Source organism: Ixodes scapularis, unplaced genomic scaffold, assembly GCF_016920785.2.
Source record: "Ixodes scapularis isolate PalLabHiFi unplaced genomic scaffold, ASM1692078v2 PGA_scaffold13__105_contigs__length_92229423, whole genome shotgun sequence".
In the NCBI taxonomy this organism is placed as follows: Eukaryota; Metazoa; Arthropoda; class Arachnida; order Ixodida; family Ixodidae; genus Ixodes; species Ixodes scapularis.
In genome coordinates, this window is record NW_024609839.1 from 24047147 (window position 1) to 24060920 (window position 13774).

At 44.5% G+C, this 13774-nt stretch overlaps 2 protein-coding genes across 2 annotated transcripts; both read right to left on the bottom strand.

Moving 5' to 3' along the window:
• Positions 1-456: 456 nt before the first annotated feature.
• Positions 457-1413, bottom strand: LOC121835489. The gene has a single exon (XM_042289733.1). The coding sequence runs from the start codon at positions 1365-1367 to the stop codon at positions 498-500; it is 870 nt and encodes a 289-aa protein (XP_042145667.1). The 5' UTR covers positions 1368-1413; the 3' UTR covers positions 457-497.
• Positions 1368-2547, bottom strand: LOC121835415 (the record flags this gene model as incomplete). The annotated part of the gene is made up of 1 exon (XM_042289595.1): positions 1368-2547. A coding segment is annotated over exon 1 (1125 nt), but the record flags the coding sequence as incomplete, so codon positions are not given.
• Positions 2548-13774: the final 11227 nt, after the last annotated feature.

Consider the following 13774-nt stretch of genomic DNA (forward strand, 5'->3'; position numbering starts at 1 on the left):
AAAAAAAAAAAAATAGAAGTCAATCCAGGTATTCAGTATAACAAAGAATTTTGTGTTTATTGCATAACATACCACAGTCACTAAAACTTGAATAGCATTTTTAAGAACAGTCATGTTATAAGGTCCCTTCGTTAACAAACATGCTTCTTTAACTATTTAATTATTTCGCCCTTATAGACAGTTCAGGAAGGCGAAGAGCATAACACTGTATGACAACAAAGCACAGATTGACGAGTATATAACCAGTAAAAGGGAAAAACGAAATGTCGGGAAACACCAATAAAAAAGTACATGACGGACATGATTATATTTACAGTTTATGCACGCATACACAAAGGATTAAAATGGCTTGCCAGTCGTAACACAATATAGCACCCTTTGGAAAAGCTGAGGACAATGATACGCGAAATAGTGTCGCCACCGTCTACAATGAAATTTGAAAGGTTGTTTCATGAGATGGGAGAATAAAGTTTTGATGACGAGTTGGTCTGCTTGCGTTACGCCTTATAAATTTCGCTGGTGAACAACTTCATGTGCTTCTTTTCCACCTTGAAATTAGTGCACGTCTCTGACCTTGCAGTCATGCCAGATTTCACGACAAGCACTGCGTTGATGCTGTCCGGAGCAAGGCGGTTTCTTTTCCTCGTCTTCACGTCTGTCAGTAGGGAAAATATTCTTTCCGTTTCAGCATTGGAGTGCGGCAGTGTTAGCACCAACTTTGCCAGGCAAGCGATGTTTTCGAATTCGGGCTTGCCTTCGAAGTTTTTTAGCTTGGACATTTCGCCCCAGAATGAAGCGGCGGGCTTTTCTCGCAGAAGTGCCTTCTCGGATTCAGTGAAAAAAGAAGGCAGCATTCGCCATTCCCCTTGCAGAGCATCGGCGCGTGGCAACAAGTGTGTGTACCGCCTTTGCAGGACTGGCAGCACGGGCAGCTGTTTACGAGCTTCGTAGCTCAATGCTGTGCTGGGTTGGACGAATTGTACCTCGTGGTAGAATGGTCTGGAAACTGGGAGCCTTTTCTTCACCTCGAAGACAGCCGTCTGGTAGAACTCCAGACACCGCAGCCTCAGGTGCTTGATATCCGAGCTCCCCCCTTCCATGCTTTGAAGAAGCTCTTGGCAGCTCTCTCCGAGATATACTTCCTCCAGTGGAAGAAGAGAACGCGGATCCATGGGGTTGAGCTTCTCGACATCTTGAATTGCTTCCGGTCGCATGAAATTTTGGCAGAGGCATCGAATGAGCCTCAGGCTTTCTTGCTGCATAACAGCGATGAGGTTCTCTTTGCTCTGAAACAGAGCGTTCATTTTGTTGAAAAATCCCAAGACGTAGGCCATGAACTTCAAATACGCCTCATTAATTGGGTTCATTTCGGCCAAGATCTGCCCTGCAGCTGCAACTCTGTCCTCTACAGACGCTTGCAAGAAAAGCAACTTCAATGTGTCCCATTCCTGAAAGACGCGCTCGACGCATTTTTGCAGTGCCAGCCACCGCGTTTCGCTGGGCTTTAGGATTCTATGCTTCTCTGTTTTAAGGTATTCCTGCAGATCAGCAAGCTGAGCTTGACGCTTGCAACTATGCCCGAAGTAACTCGCGACATTCTTCAGCAGATCTTCAAGATTCCGCGGTAGCTTCATTGCAGCTTTGCTGGCAGCGATGTGTAAAGAGTGGCAGATGCACCTGATGGTCACAAAGCTTCTGTCCGCGTTCGCGTGCAGTCGGGTCATCAAAGAGTTGTGTTCGCCGACCATCACGCTAGCGTTATCGCAAGCCAGTGCGATAATGTTTTTCATTGGAATCTCCTTGTGGTTTAAGCACTGCTCAACAGCAGTTGCGAGGGACTCTGCGGAGCAACTCGTGGCGTCGAGGGGAATAACTTCAAGCAGCTGCGTGATGACATCATCTACAGCATCGCAATAATAACGTACGACACAGCAGAGGAGCTTTGTGCTCGAGACATCCGTGCCCTCATCGACGAAAAGAGAAAACCGCGTTTTTCTTAGTATGGCGGAAAGGCTCTGCACTTCTGCCTTTGCTAGCACATTTTTTACAATTGATGTGCATTTCGTCTTGTGAAGTCTCACCTGTTCTGCGATTTTAGAATCAGGAAACACCGTTTTCACGAGCTCGCCCATGTGGTCCATCACTTTGAATGACAGGGAGTGTTCCGTGATAAACGCAGAAAGCTTGATCTCTGCCATCTTCACCTTGTCATCCATGGAGTCTTTTGGCTTTTTCTGGATGAACCCTGTTAGGAGGTGTTGTTTCTGGAGGCCTAACATGGCTTTCTTGTGGCCTTGCCTTTCAGCGTGCTTTTTAAGCTCGCTACTGCCAGCGACCATACTAGCGCTGCAAACTTTGCAGAACGCCCTGAACGGATCCCCAGGGACTGCAGCCAACCAGCCCTGAAATTCCGGCTGCTCAATCCATGCATCACGAAATCTTTGCTTTCTTGACTTCGATGTTGACGAGGAACCCTCACCCGGATCCATCATGTTGAGGAGTCAGTGGAGCAATTGATGCCGGTAGATATTTCCCAAGAGATGGTTAGGAACAAATCTAGAAAGAACAAATATTTAAAAAGTTTAACGTCTTGCTAATCAATGTGACATACGTTTAACGTTCCCCTTTCCGCATGGCCGGATTTAGAACCCTGGGCTAAGGCTGCTTATGAGGCCCCTAATAATGGTGATAATACCGACTATGATAAAGATGGTGGATGGTGGTAACAACAATGACGGCATCATGTATATTTCACCACCTTATATGATATACAAATATCGTTCATTTTATGATACATCTTAGAAGGCTTTTTTTTATCGGTAGGCTTGATGATCAGAAAATTGGTGTTTCACTGGGTGAAAATGAAGCAGATGCGATTGTGCATTAAAGGCTGTTTTGTAAATACTCAATCAACCACTATGAGGTACAAAACGCAACAGAACAATTGGGGGATATGTTAAGAAGTGTCGCACACATTGAGGAGGGCCTCGTAAACCTCCGTTGAAAAGTTGAAAATGATGACTGCGTGTTCCTATGGACTTGTTTTACCAGGTTTACAACCTTATTTACGCAGTAAGTGTCTCTGCCGGCTTGCATAAATTCATCATGATGCTACAGAGATGGCACAGATGACCGCCTTCATTTCGAGTGGCATAACTCCACGGGCACAAATTGCATTCGACAGTAACCGAAAGAATACCCGCAAAATTCCCATTACAAAGAAGAAAAATTTTGTTGCCCCTAAATACATGCTTCGCGAGTCGCAACTAGAAAACTGTCCTGAAAATATAACATTTACACTCTAAAAAAAAAGGTGTCGTCTTACACCCTTTTGTCCCATATGATGCACCCCAAAACTTCAGTTCGATGTACAGCGCATTAGAGTCGAACAAACGGCCCCAACTTTTACGAGGGGCTTGATAACGCTGCGATATAACTTATGAAATAGCTAAAGTATGTGTCAAAGATCAAAGAGAGAAAACACTGAGGTTTTGCAGCCAGACCGAAAAAACACAGTTTTTTTTTTGTAGTCAGTAGCACATACATTGGTATTGTAGTACCACACACTGGTAAGTCGTAGCACACGGCTATCAAGCCTATCGTGAAAGTTAGTGCCGTCAGATCGACGTCAGTGCGCTGTACATTGAAGTTTTGGGGTGTATTATATGAGACAAAGGGGGTAAGGGCTACAGCCTTTTTTTCTGAGAGTGTATATTACAGTGATTGGAGGTTGTCTAACTAGCCTTTAATTGCTTATTGACCTGACCAGTAAAGCAACACAAACATGCAAAGCAATCTTGGTGATTAAAGAAATGGTGAACCGAAATTTGGATTAAAAGAACAAAAAACAATGCAGGAGCTGTAGGCGGGACGCTACAATCCCTACAACACTACTCGTAAGGCGATATCTCGAACGGACGGCCGTATTTTTGGAAAAAGAGGTCGAGATTGAACCAGGCCGGCGACGCGCGTGACATAAAGATATCTCGTTTCCTCCTCTCTTCGCTTCGATCCCTCAAGGCGGAGAAGACGCGAGGCCGTTCCCTCTCCTTCTCGGAGAAACAAGATGTGAACATACCTGTCAATCAAATGCGCTTCCTTTTTTTTTTTTTTTTTTTTTAAATATGGCGATCCGCTCGGGATATCGCTGCGTGAGTGATGTTTTGGTGTTTGTAGCACACCGGTTGCATGCTTTTGTCGCGTGCTTTGTGGAATCCAGATTTCGGTTCAGTATTTAGGGCTCAAACCGCTTCACCCTCTTCTAATAACTGCAACTCTTGTGTTCCAAACTAAAAAAAAATCTGCATTCAAAAAAATAAAATAAATATTTGAGACTGAATGTGATTATTTATCAATTAACCACTGTCATTCAGACACATTCACAGGCATTTCTCATGAAGATTGAGGATATATTTTTAAACTCCCCTCCTACAAAAATGTTTCAATTAGTTTTGGAAGTGGCCTTGTTTCTTCTAATTGCAGTAATTAAGAGCTTTTTTTAGCCATTTGGACATATTACTCCAAGCTACGATAAATAAGACATACCTCAGAGGCTTGTAAAAGGTTGCAGCACTCGATGGCAGGAAAAGTGTTGTCTCGCACTGGCAGACTAGACACAGGCTGCAGAGCAGTTGCTTGTAGTCACTGCTTCTCAAAAACTTTTGGAGGACATCTCAAGAGCCAGCCCCTTGAAACGCCTGTTAGTGGTTAGGAAGGATGGCTTCGGGAGGTTCACCGATATTTATTTTTGCTTGTTTTGAAACTTGTCGTTTCGGAGGAAACTTTCCATAGAGAAGTACACTAAAAGACCAAAAATGAACAAAACATGATGTGTAGCGTATGTTGCTCGTGTAGCCTTCGGCAACCCTCGCTTGCCTTCCAACCCACCATTGTCCGTAAAACGCGTCGAGGGGCACCATAGCATGTACAATAGAGAACTCCGTGACCGTCCTTCCGTCTGGCTTCAATTAGAAGATACTTCAACGGGACCGCCAGCGTCGACAGCTTTGCTCCCTTCCACAAGGAGGATGGGAGGCAACACATTTTGTTGCTCTAGCACAGTCTTTTACAATGGGCTCACAAACACCAGCTCATCTACAGGGAAGAGAATTTTATGGCACCCCTCTTTTCACCAATACAAAAAAAAAAAGAACTGGGGAAAAGCGGGGGGGGGGGGGGGGGGGAGGGGGGAGGGGGGAGGGGGAGACGACGACACTGAAAGCGGCTTTCAGAGGTCTGAGTTGTTTTGAACTAAAACCAACTTGCCTTTTTTTAGGGCTGGGCAATTATCGATTTTGTAGATTAATCGATTAATGCTTTAATCGCGGCTAAAATTTTTAACCTAATCAGTAAAATTTTGACGAACCAAAATAAAGTAAAAATTAAACGCTTCCACCACGCATACGTGGACAAGCGAGTACACCTGTATGAAGGCAAACTTTAGGTCAAATTTTAGCCTAAAGTAAACTGTACTGGCAAAAATTCTGGCTCCAGACAAGTACAGAAAATTACAGGTGTCCCTGCCACTTCAAGGCTATTCGAGTGTCCTTTCAGCGCAGCAGAGACTATTGTGAACGATCAAAGAAGGCTGCTCCTGCTGGAGAATATCAAATAAGCTCTTTTGCCGCATGCAGCTGAACTAATAATCTGCGAGTGGGAGTGTCTGAGTTGTTCTTTAGTATACATATCGAGACCGATTCATAATCCAAGTTGTATATTGCGCCTTTTATCACATATTCAGCGAAGGGAAACAAAATATATTAATCTCAAATTTTGTAATGTTATGCATAAAAATAAACGAGACCGATTAATTAATCGATTAAAGGGTGCCGATTGATCGAGTGAAACCTTCTAATCAATGCCCAGCCCTACATTTTTTTTTTTTTAATTTCCGGGGTCAGCACGGAGCCCCCTGGCAGCCTGGGGCCCTCGGCTGCAGACCCCTTAGCTCGTACATTAATCCGGGCCCTACCTTTGCAGGGCCCGACTTGCTCCCAAACCATTCTACAAGTGTGGATGACGGAGAATTTATTTTTGCCAGCTTTTTTAGTTTTTGCGGTAGTGACATATGTAACATACAAAAGACAACATTGATATAAAATGTCGAGAAAAATGACTTATCCGCTTTTATTCGGGGACGGTTCGCTCCACAATTCGTTGGTTGGCGCAATCTGATGCCAGAGGTATTCGCCCAGCTGAGCTCAACAACATATCGCACGAGGCAGATAAAATAAAGACGATAGGCTCAAACCAAGACAATAATCAAGACGACAGGCGACTTCGCCAGCCGGGCCCCTCAAAGAACGCTTCAGCCGAGGCCAACATTTGGACTACCGTAACTCGAGCGAGCACAAGCGCCACTCGCCATCCCACCTCCCTCCCCCGCCCCACAAAAAAAAAAAAAAAAAATTGAAGGTTGTCACACGAAGTCCCTACAAACTCCTCGAAAACTCAAAAACCGTCCCTACGTCCCTACAGCGTAAAAAAAACCGCGAATGTCCCTACAAGTAGGGACATGTCCCTACATCTGACAACACTGCTTACTAGTGGTGTTGTAGGGATTGTTGCGTCCCGCGTACATCTCCAGCGTTGTTTTTCAGAAATCTAAATTTCGATTCACCATCCCTCTAAGGTCTCACGAACAAAAAGCTAGATTTTGATGAGTTCCTAGGTTTCGGTTTTCAGTCAGAGCACTTCTTTGTGCCAGAGTTTCCGGCGAGATCACAGTTGAATTCTGATGCTGTTGCACAGAAACTAATGCACACAAAAGCATATACCTGAATAATCATACAAAATAAAGTGTGGTAGTTAAAGAGCAGTAAAATCACTTTGAGAAGCCGACACCTCTCGGTAGAGTCACTCTCAACTAAGGCATGCGCCATGCAGAAAACAATAGTTTGTTAAGCCGTGATGTCAATGACGTCAGGAAAGCAGTGGAAGCGATAAGCTGGTACAGCGATACAAATCCCTTTGAGGTGCATTTGTTGCCAAGGTCTTAAAGAGTCTCACCGACTAAAGCTCCATTTCTTTGCAAGTAGCGCACTGGTATATACACAAACTCAACTCTCCTACGTCACGCCGCGGTGGTGGCGCGCCGGACGCACTTCCGGTCTGGGGCGGTGGGCAGAAGTCGCCGTGCCAGACATGCATTCCTGTGTTCCTTTGGAAGAAACGAGACAAAAAAACCTGCCTTTTTGTAAAAATGCTGCGATGGGGGCTGTACCAAGAGAGTCTGGAAAGGTTTGAAGATCAGTTTTCATGTGTTTTTCCCCCTCCGTTCGTCCGAGAACGTGGATAGTAGCCGTAAATAGGGCAAACCAGACACTGTCGAACTACGATTGCTTGTGCGGGCAATACTTTGTGGTCGCCAGATGTATTTGCCTTTTTCCAACATGAGCGAGAGAAAACCTCCTAGTTGTCCGGACCACCCACGGGTTCAGTGCGTCTTCAAATTCACACGGCCGGCTGATCGTTCAAACTTTCGTCTGCTCTTTCAAACTTGTCTGCTTCTTGTAGTCTGCTCGTTCACACAAAAGCGGCCCGTAGACCAAACTTTGACCCAGTGATTGCAATAAGAAGTAATTGCAGGCCTCAAAAGACTTAAGTAGGCTCCGTGTAAACAGTAGATACAAGATGTTGATCATTGGTACCGGTGGCCATCACCGACTTGTTACGCTTGCTCTGTTCCCGCTTCCAATTTTCAGTATCGACGTCGATCATCGCCGCTGCCTTCTACATTTTTGCAGCACGAGCGACGTCGCGACCGAAAATAGCTAGAAGAATCTCATCATGGTTTTGGCGTCCATTCTGTGGCGTTCATGCGAATGAATCGCCGCACGTAAAATTATTTATGGAAAGTTTAGCGGCGTAACGAGCCTTGATAATTTCGCTCAGGCGATTAAAGTGGTAAGACATTGCGATGAGGACGTAGAATCGACAATTACAAAGCGAAAAAGAGTATGCAGACTCACACAGACGCCGACAACGTGACATTCGAAGGGTTTGTTGATGCGGGACGCTGTGCTTCTTGCCCGTACTCCATTGCGCATCCGTTCAAACTGTCGTCTGCTCTTTCAAATTTAGCTGCTTTTTGTCGTCAGCTCGTTCAAACGACAGCGGCCCGTAACCAAACGTTGACCCGGTAATTGCGATAAGAACTAAGTGCAGGCCTCAAAACACTTTTGAAGGTTGGTTGGGGTAAGTAGGCTAAGTGTAAACAGATACAAGAAGATGTTGATCATTGTTACCAGTGGCCATCACCGACTTGTAATGCCCGATTCTACTTGGGTTTTTCAGCATCGACGTCCACCATCTCAGCTACGGTCCACACTTTTGCAGTCCGAGCGACGTCGCGACTGAAAATAGCATGCAGAATCTCACCGTGTCAGGGTTTAGCGCCTATTCTGCGGCGTCCACGTGAAATGAATCGCCGCACGTCACATTATTCACGCAAAGTTTTGCCTCGTTAGTTTTGTTGAAGCCGCTCAAGTAGTCGGATATTGTTAGGAGGACGTAGAATCAACAATTTCAACGCGAAAAAGAGCACGGGGGCTCCCACCGACGCCGACAACAACGCAATTCAATGGTTTGTTTATGGGCGACGGCGGGCTTCTTGCCCACCATCCACCGCGCATGCGCGACGCCGGTGGCGTCCGCTAGGGGCGCTCCGGTGTGTTTGTAAACATGAGTTGGTGTATACACAAGGTACAGTCATGGTCTTTGCATTCCTCTGGTCTGCCAAGGCTTCCAGAAAGGCTTCACAGCTTTGCCACCATCATCGACAGAGAGACCCCCGAGATGGCCGACATCCATGTGACACGGTTGTTGGGATGCAGCTGCATGAATAACCTCTGGCTTGTTTGGCGTCGCGTAAATTGGACGGTATCGGGCGCTAGAAAACCGACGGCACCGGTGACTCTCTTGGAACCAACCAACTTTTATTCTCGAATTTTTCCTTATATACATAGGCGATGCACAGCTTGCACCATCTCGGGAATCGGAAGCTAAACCCAGTAACACCTGGTTGGCAACCCCTGCATCTCCCCTCCTGGAGAGTTACTAGACCAAAAACAAGGTCACAAATTGAGCCATCGCGGCGGCTTGACAGCGCGGCCACAATGAGTCCTTGCGACTCCCTTTTGCGATGAGCGCCCTGCAGTTGACGACTCCACTAGTAAGGCTGCTTCAGGTCAAGGTCGAGGAGACTGCCCCGCTGGTCGACGGCCTGCCGGCTCTCGGTGGGGTCAAGGTCCCAGCGAGCAGGTGGGGAGTCTGGCTCCCTTCAAGTGGCAGATGAAGAGGACGGCACCGAGTGTCTCCGGTTCCGCTGGAGCCTCGAAATCAAGTTGAGCCCACGCAGGTACTGATAATCTGAGCACAGCCCAGGTCACAGCAAGGGACTCTTTCTCCGTTTGGTTGCAGCGCGGTACTGTAGGCGTAAGCGCACCAAGAAGCAAAAGCGACAGTCCAACGTTCACCCGAAGGTTGCTCTTGCAGGAGCACAGCCCTAAGCCCGAAGGAGCTGGCATCGGTTGAGATGAGTCTTGTAGGTGGCGTTACACCGCGCAACTCAGAAATCCGAGCAGAGCAGGTGCTTTAACCTGGAGCAGGCAGACTGTTGAGTGTTGCCCCAGTTCCACACAGAGTTCTTAAGCAGCAATGCGCGGAGCGGCGCATTGCTACTCAATGTCGAGAGCTATTAAAGCTATTCTCGCAATCCCCAAGCAAGTGTTTCAGGGGCTACCTGATAGACATGTCAGTGAACTGCCAAAAAGAGAACAGAAAAGCTGAGAACATAAAAGCAACACCTCATTTCATAACAAACATGTACGCCAAGCATGTACGCAGCACATTTGAAAGATACGTGCCAAGCTCAACCTAGAAGGGAGACGCTGGTATGTATCACTAGTCAGCTAAGGGTAGACACTGCTCTTTGAAGCAAAAATATGCTAAGAAAACACATTTTTGAAATTGTGTTTTTTGAAGATTGGCAGGTACTTATCATCTTGTCCTGAAGGATTTTTTAAAAATAAATCTCTCATCTTGAAATATTGTCCTGGAAACAAAGTAAAATGAGTCTGGATGTTTTTTTATGTTATTTTCGAGTGAACTATTTACACCCCTTACTATTTTATGGAAGTCATATCTCCACTTGCACATGTCTAATCTTCATAATTTTTTCTTTCTCTGGTAGGTGTATGTGTGATATGTACAACAAGGGTACAAATATATATAAGGGTATCAGGCTTTTTTTAGGTGCCTCTTAGGCATCGTGCAATAAATCATCTTGAAACTGGAAAGTTCAAAAGTGTCATAAAAAGTTTATAAAGCATCCTAGAGCTCGCATATATGCCTTATTGGATTCTGCATACCGTTTAGTTCACTGATATATGCTTATTTTTATATATTAGTATTCAGTTTGTCTTAATCCTTCCCATAATCATAGCAAAGGAAATTTAAATATTAACAAAACTAATTAGGTTAGATCAAAACCAAGTACATATGTGTAGTCAGGTTGTAATGGGAAATAAGCTATATAAATTTGATTTGAATTAAATCAGAAGTTATATAAAAAAAGCTTTAGAAGCAGTTTTCCCCTAAGAGAATGATGAAGCTGCTACAATCTCCGAGCACGCACAACAACCTACCTTTTTATTGACGCCATGTGTGTCTCAAAGCTGCAAGCTCCAAGGCACACATGACAATCTACCTTCTACTGACGCCTTGAGCAGTGGTGGAAAATCTCTTTATATTTGTAAATAAGTATGCCTTTTTAACAAAGAATGTGTTACGTACGCAGGTTAGAAGACGACGAAGCGAAGGCTGAGCTCGGACTTCTCTTTATAGCGGGCTTTGGGGCTGGTTCATCTCAGACTGTATCCATCACTTTACGTCCTGTATACATAGCTGAGTAAACCCATCAAAAAACAATGTATTAGTAATGCCTGGCTCAACCGGCATGTTTTGTCCACATACCATACCAGAAGTACACATGAAGCAAACTGCTGCTGCAGTGTGACGTAAAAGAGTTGGTGTAAACAGTGCACCCACCAACTAGGGCTGCCACAGTGGTATGGTTCATCAAGAAATGCACAGAGACTCCACTTCCTATTAGGACACAACATGTACAAAGCATGTACACCAGAAACAGCCATGATTAAAATCTGAAAGATGGATATCTCCGAAACTGCAGGTATGGCTCTGCCTGAGCAGTTGCTCTCCTCCACCAGACTGCTGTCGTTTACAGGCGGCGACCCCAGGATGCGGTGTATTTCCCAGTAGAAGGGCCAGCTGATCCCACCAGACTCGATGGTAGTGCAGTTCCTCTGGTGTTTTCTAGGGAATTAAATTGCACTGAATGGACAGGTTCCTGGTGAAAACCTTCAGAATATGTGAAATTAGTCGTATAACTGAAATAAGTGTTAAAGCGATTTTGGTATGGGGATGTGCACATATTATGTTAATTGTTCTCTACCGCTAACATACGAGGTTGATGACATCTTCAACTTCAACTTTATTGTTTCTCTCCAGGGGAGAGGGGAAGGAAGAAAAAAAAAGCAGACTGTTGTCGCTTGACAGAGTTTCTCCTCCCCACCAGCAACGAGAGAAACTATTTTACATACTAGTGACCCGTAGAACAAGGTTTACATAGGATCAAAACACACAACATATAAAAAAAAGAATTGGCGTACATCACAAACATTTCTTGCAGGTTGGAGGTCCCATCAAGAATAGGCACAAATAACACTAGAGAAACAGTAAACGAATATCCTTTCTGCTCAAACTCATCAAATCCGTGCCCAGTCTATGTGTTTCGTTTTTAACATTAGGCAACGAGTACTGCAACATCTGGAGGCCGTAGCCTGTTCTCAAGCGAGGCGTTGACCTTGTGTCAACACAACGGCCTGCATGTGCAGGCACTCTCCGCTTCATATTGGCAATTGATAGAAAAACAAGTTGATTTTGCCTTACAGACGTTTGATATGTTAAAAGTTTATAATTATAATGCTCTGTAATTGGAACTATGGAACTATGTGAAGGTTTTTGAAAAGTTTTAATGTGTGAGCATTGAACTTCACATTGCACATAATTCGAATTATTCTCTTCTGGAGAACATGCAAGTGATGCATATTTGTAACCTTTGTGCTACCCCAAACAAAGAACAAGGAACCTCTTTCTGCCGCATCACATATCACTACGTACGAGGAGCTAGATGGAGTTGCAATCATTGATAATGTTGCATTGCAATAATTGTGATAAGCACAGACCAAGCCTCATGTAAGTAAGTGTTTATTCTCCTTGCATGTCAAGTTTGAACCATTGATAGATATCTAATGCGTCGTTCCACCCATGGTGGGTTAGCGAGCGGTGAACGAGTTCTTAAAGACCGACCAACGAAACCATTTTCCGCAAGGTAGGAAAATCACAAGGTGGTATTGCTATCCTGCAAAGTCGCAACAACGTGCAGAACCGCAAAGTGCTTAACCACGCAAGTGTATAACTTTAACAGAGCCGATGACGTCAGTATTTTGCGACCATTTAGAATTACAACTTTCTTCTCTAGAGGGTGTGGAAGACTTAAATGAACTATGGAATCAATTTAAAAGCGTAGTGTTCTTCTGTCTGGATAGATTCGTTCCAAAAAGGGTTAAGCGCGTGGCTAGACAAAACCCGTGGGTTACCCGAGAAATAATTCAACTCAAACGTAAGATAGCCCGCAGCCGCAAGAAAAAAACTCGTAATACTACACTTATTCAAGAACTATCGCGTACCCTGAAATGTAAACTAAAGGACGCAAAGGAAAAGTATTTTTCAGAATCCATGCTTCAATTTATGAGGACATCACCACAAAAATTTTGGCGTCATCTCGCGCCGTCACGGGTGGGTGTGGAATATGTCACCGATAATGACCGTATCATTACTGATCCCACCAAAATGGCAAACGTATTTAATAATTTTTTTCAATCTGTTTTTGTAGATAGTAAAAACACACATAAAAGCGTTGAAGAGACAAGAAGCGCGCGGCTCTCGGCTATGCCAGATCTGATTACCTCTGAGCAGGGTATTTTTGCTTTACTACTAGAGATCGACACAAAAAAATCACCGGGACCAGACGAAATTCCCAACGCGGAGTGGGTGTCCAAGTACCTATTTGTTATTTTCAGTAAAAGTTTAGAGCGCCATCAAGTACCTTCGGACTGGCTGACAGCGAGAGTCGTACCAGTGCACAAATCGAGAGATAAGCATTCAGTTAAAAATTATAGGCCAATATCGCTGACGTGTGCTTGTTGTAAGATACTTGAGCATATTGTGTCTAAGGAGCTGTATAGGTTTCTTGAAGATTCAAACATATTTTTTTCTAACCAACATGGGTTTCGAAAGTCACTCTCGATTGTAACACAGCTTGCTGAAACTGTACACAACTTTGCCAAAGCTGTTAATAATAGAGGGCAAATTGATGCGATATGTTTGGATCTATCAAAGGCCTTTGATCGGGTGCCTCATTTTGAACTTATTCATAAATTACAAAACCTGGGGGTAAATGAAAACATTGTTTTGTGGATTAAAGCCTACCTCACAAATCGAATACAGTATGTGCAAGTAAACAAAAAGAATTCAGCTATTGTAAGTGTACCCTCCGGCGTTTCCCAGGGGTCTGTATTGGGGCCCGTATTATTTTTGTGTTATATAAACAACATTACGGAAAAAGTAAGGCCGAATGTTGCTGTTCGGTTGTTCGCAGATGACTGCTTGTTGTATACAAATGTTTCTTGTC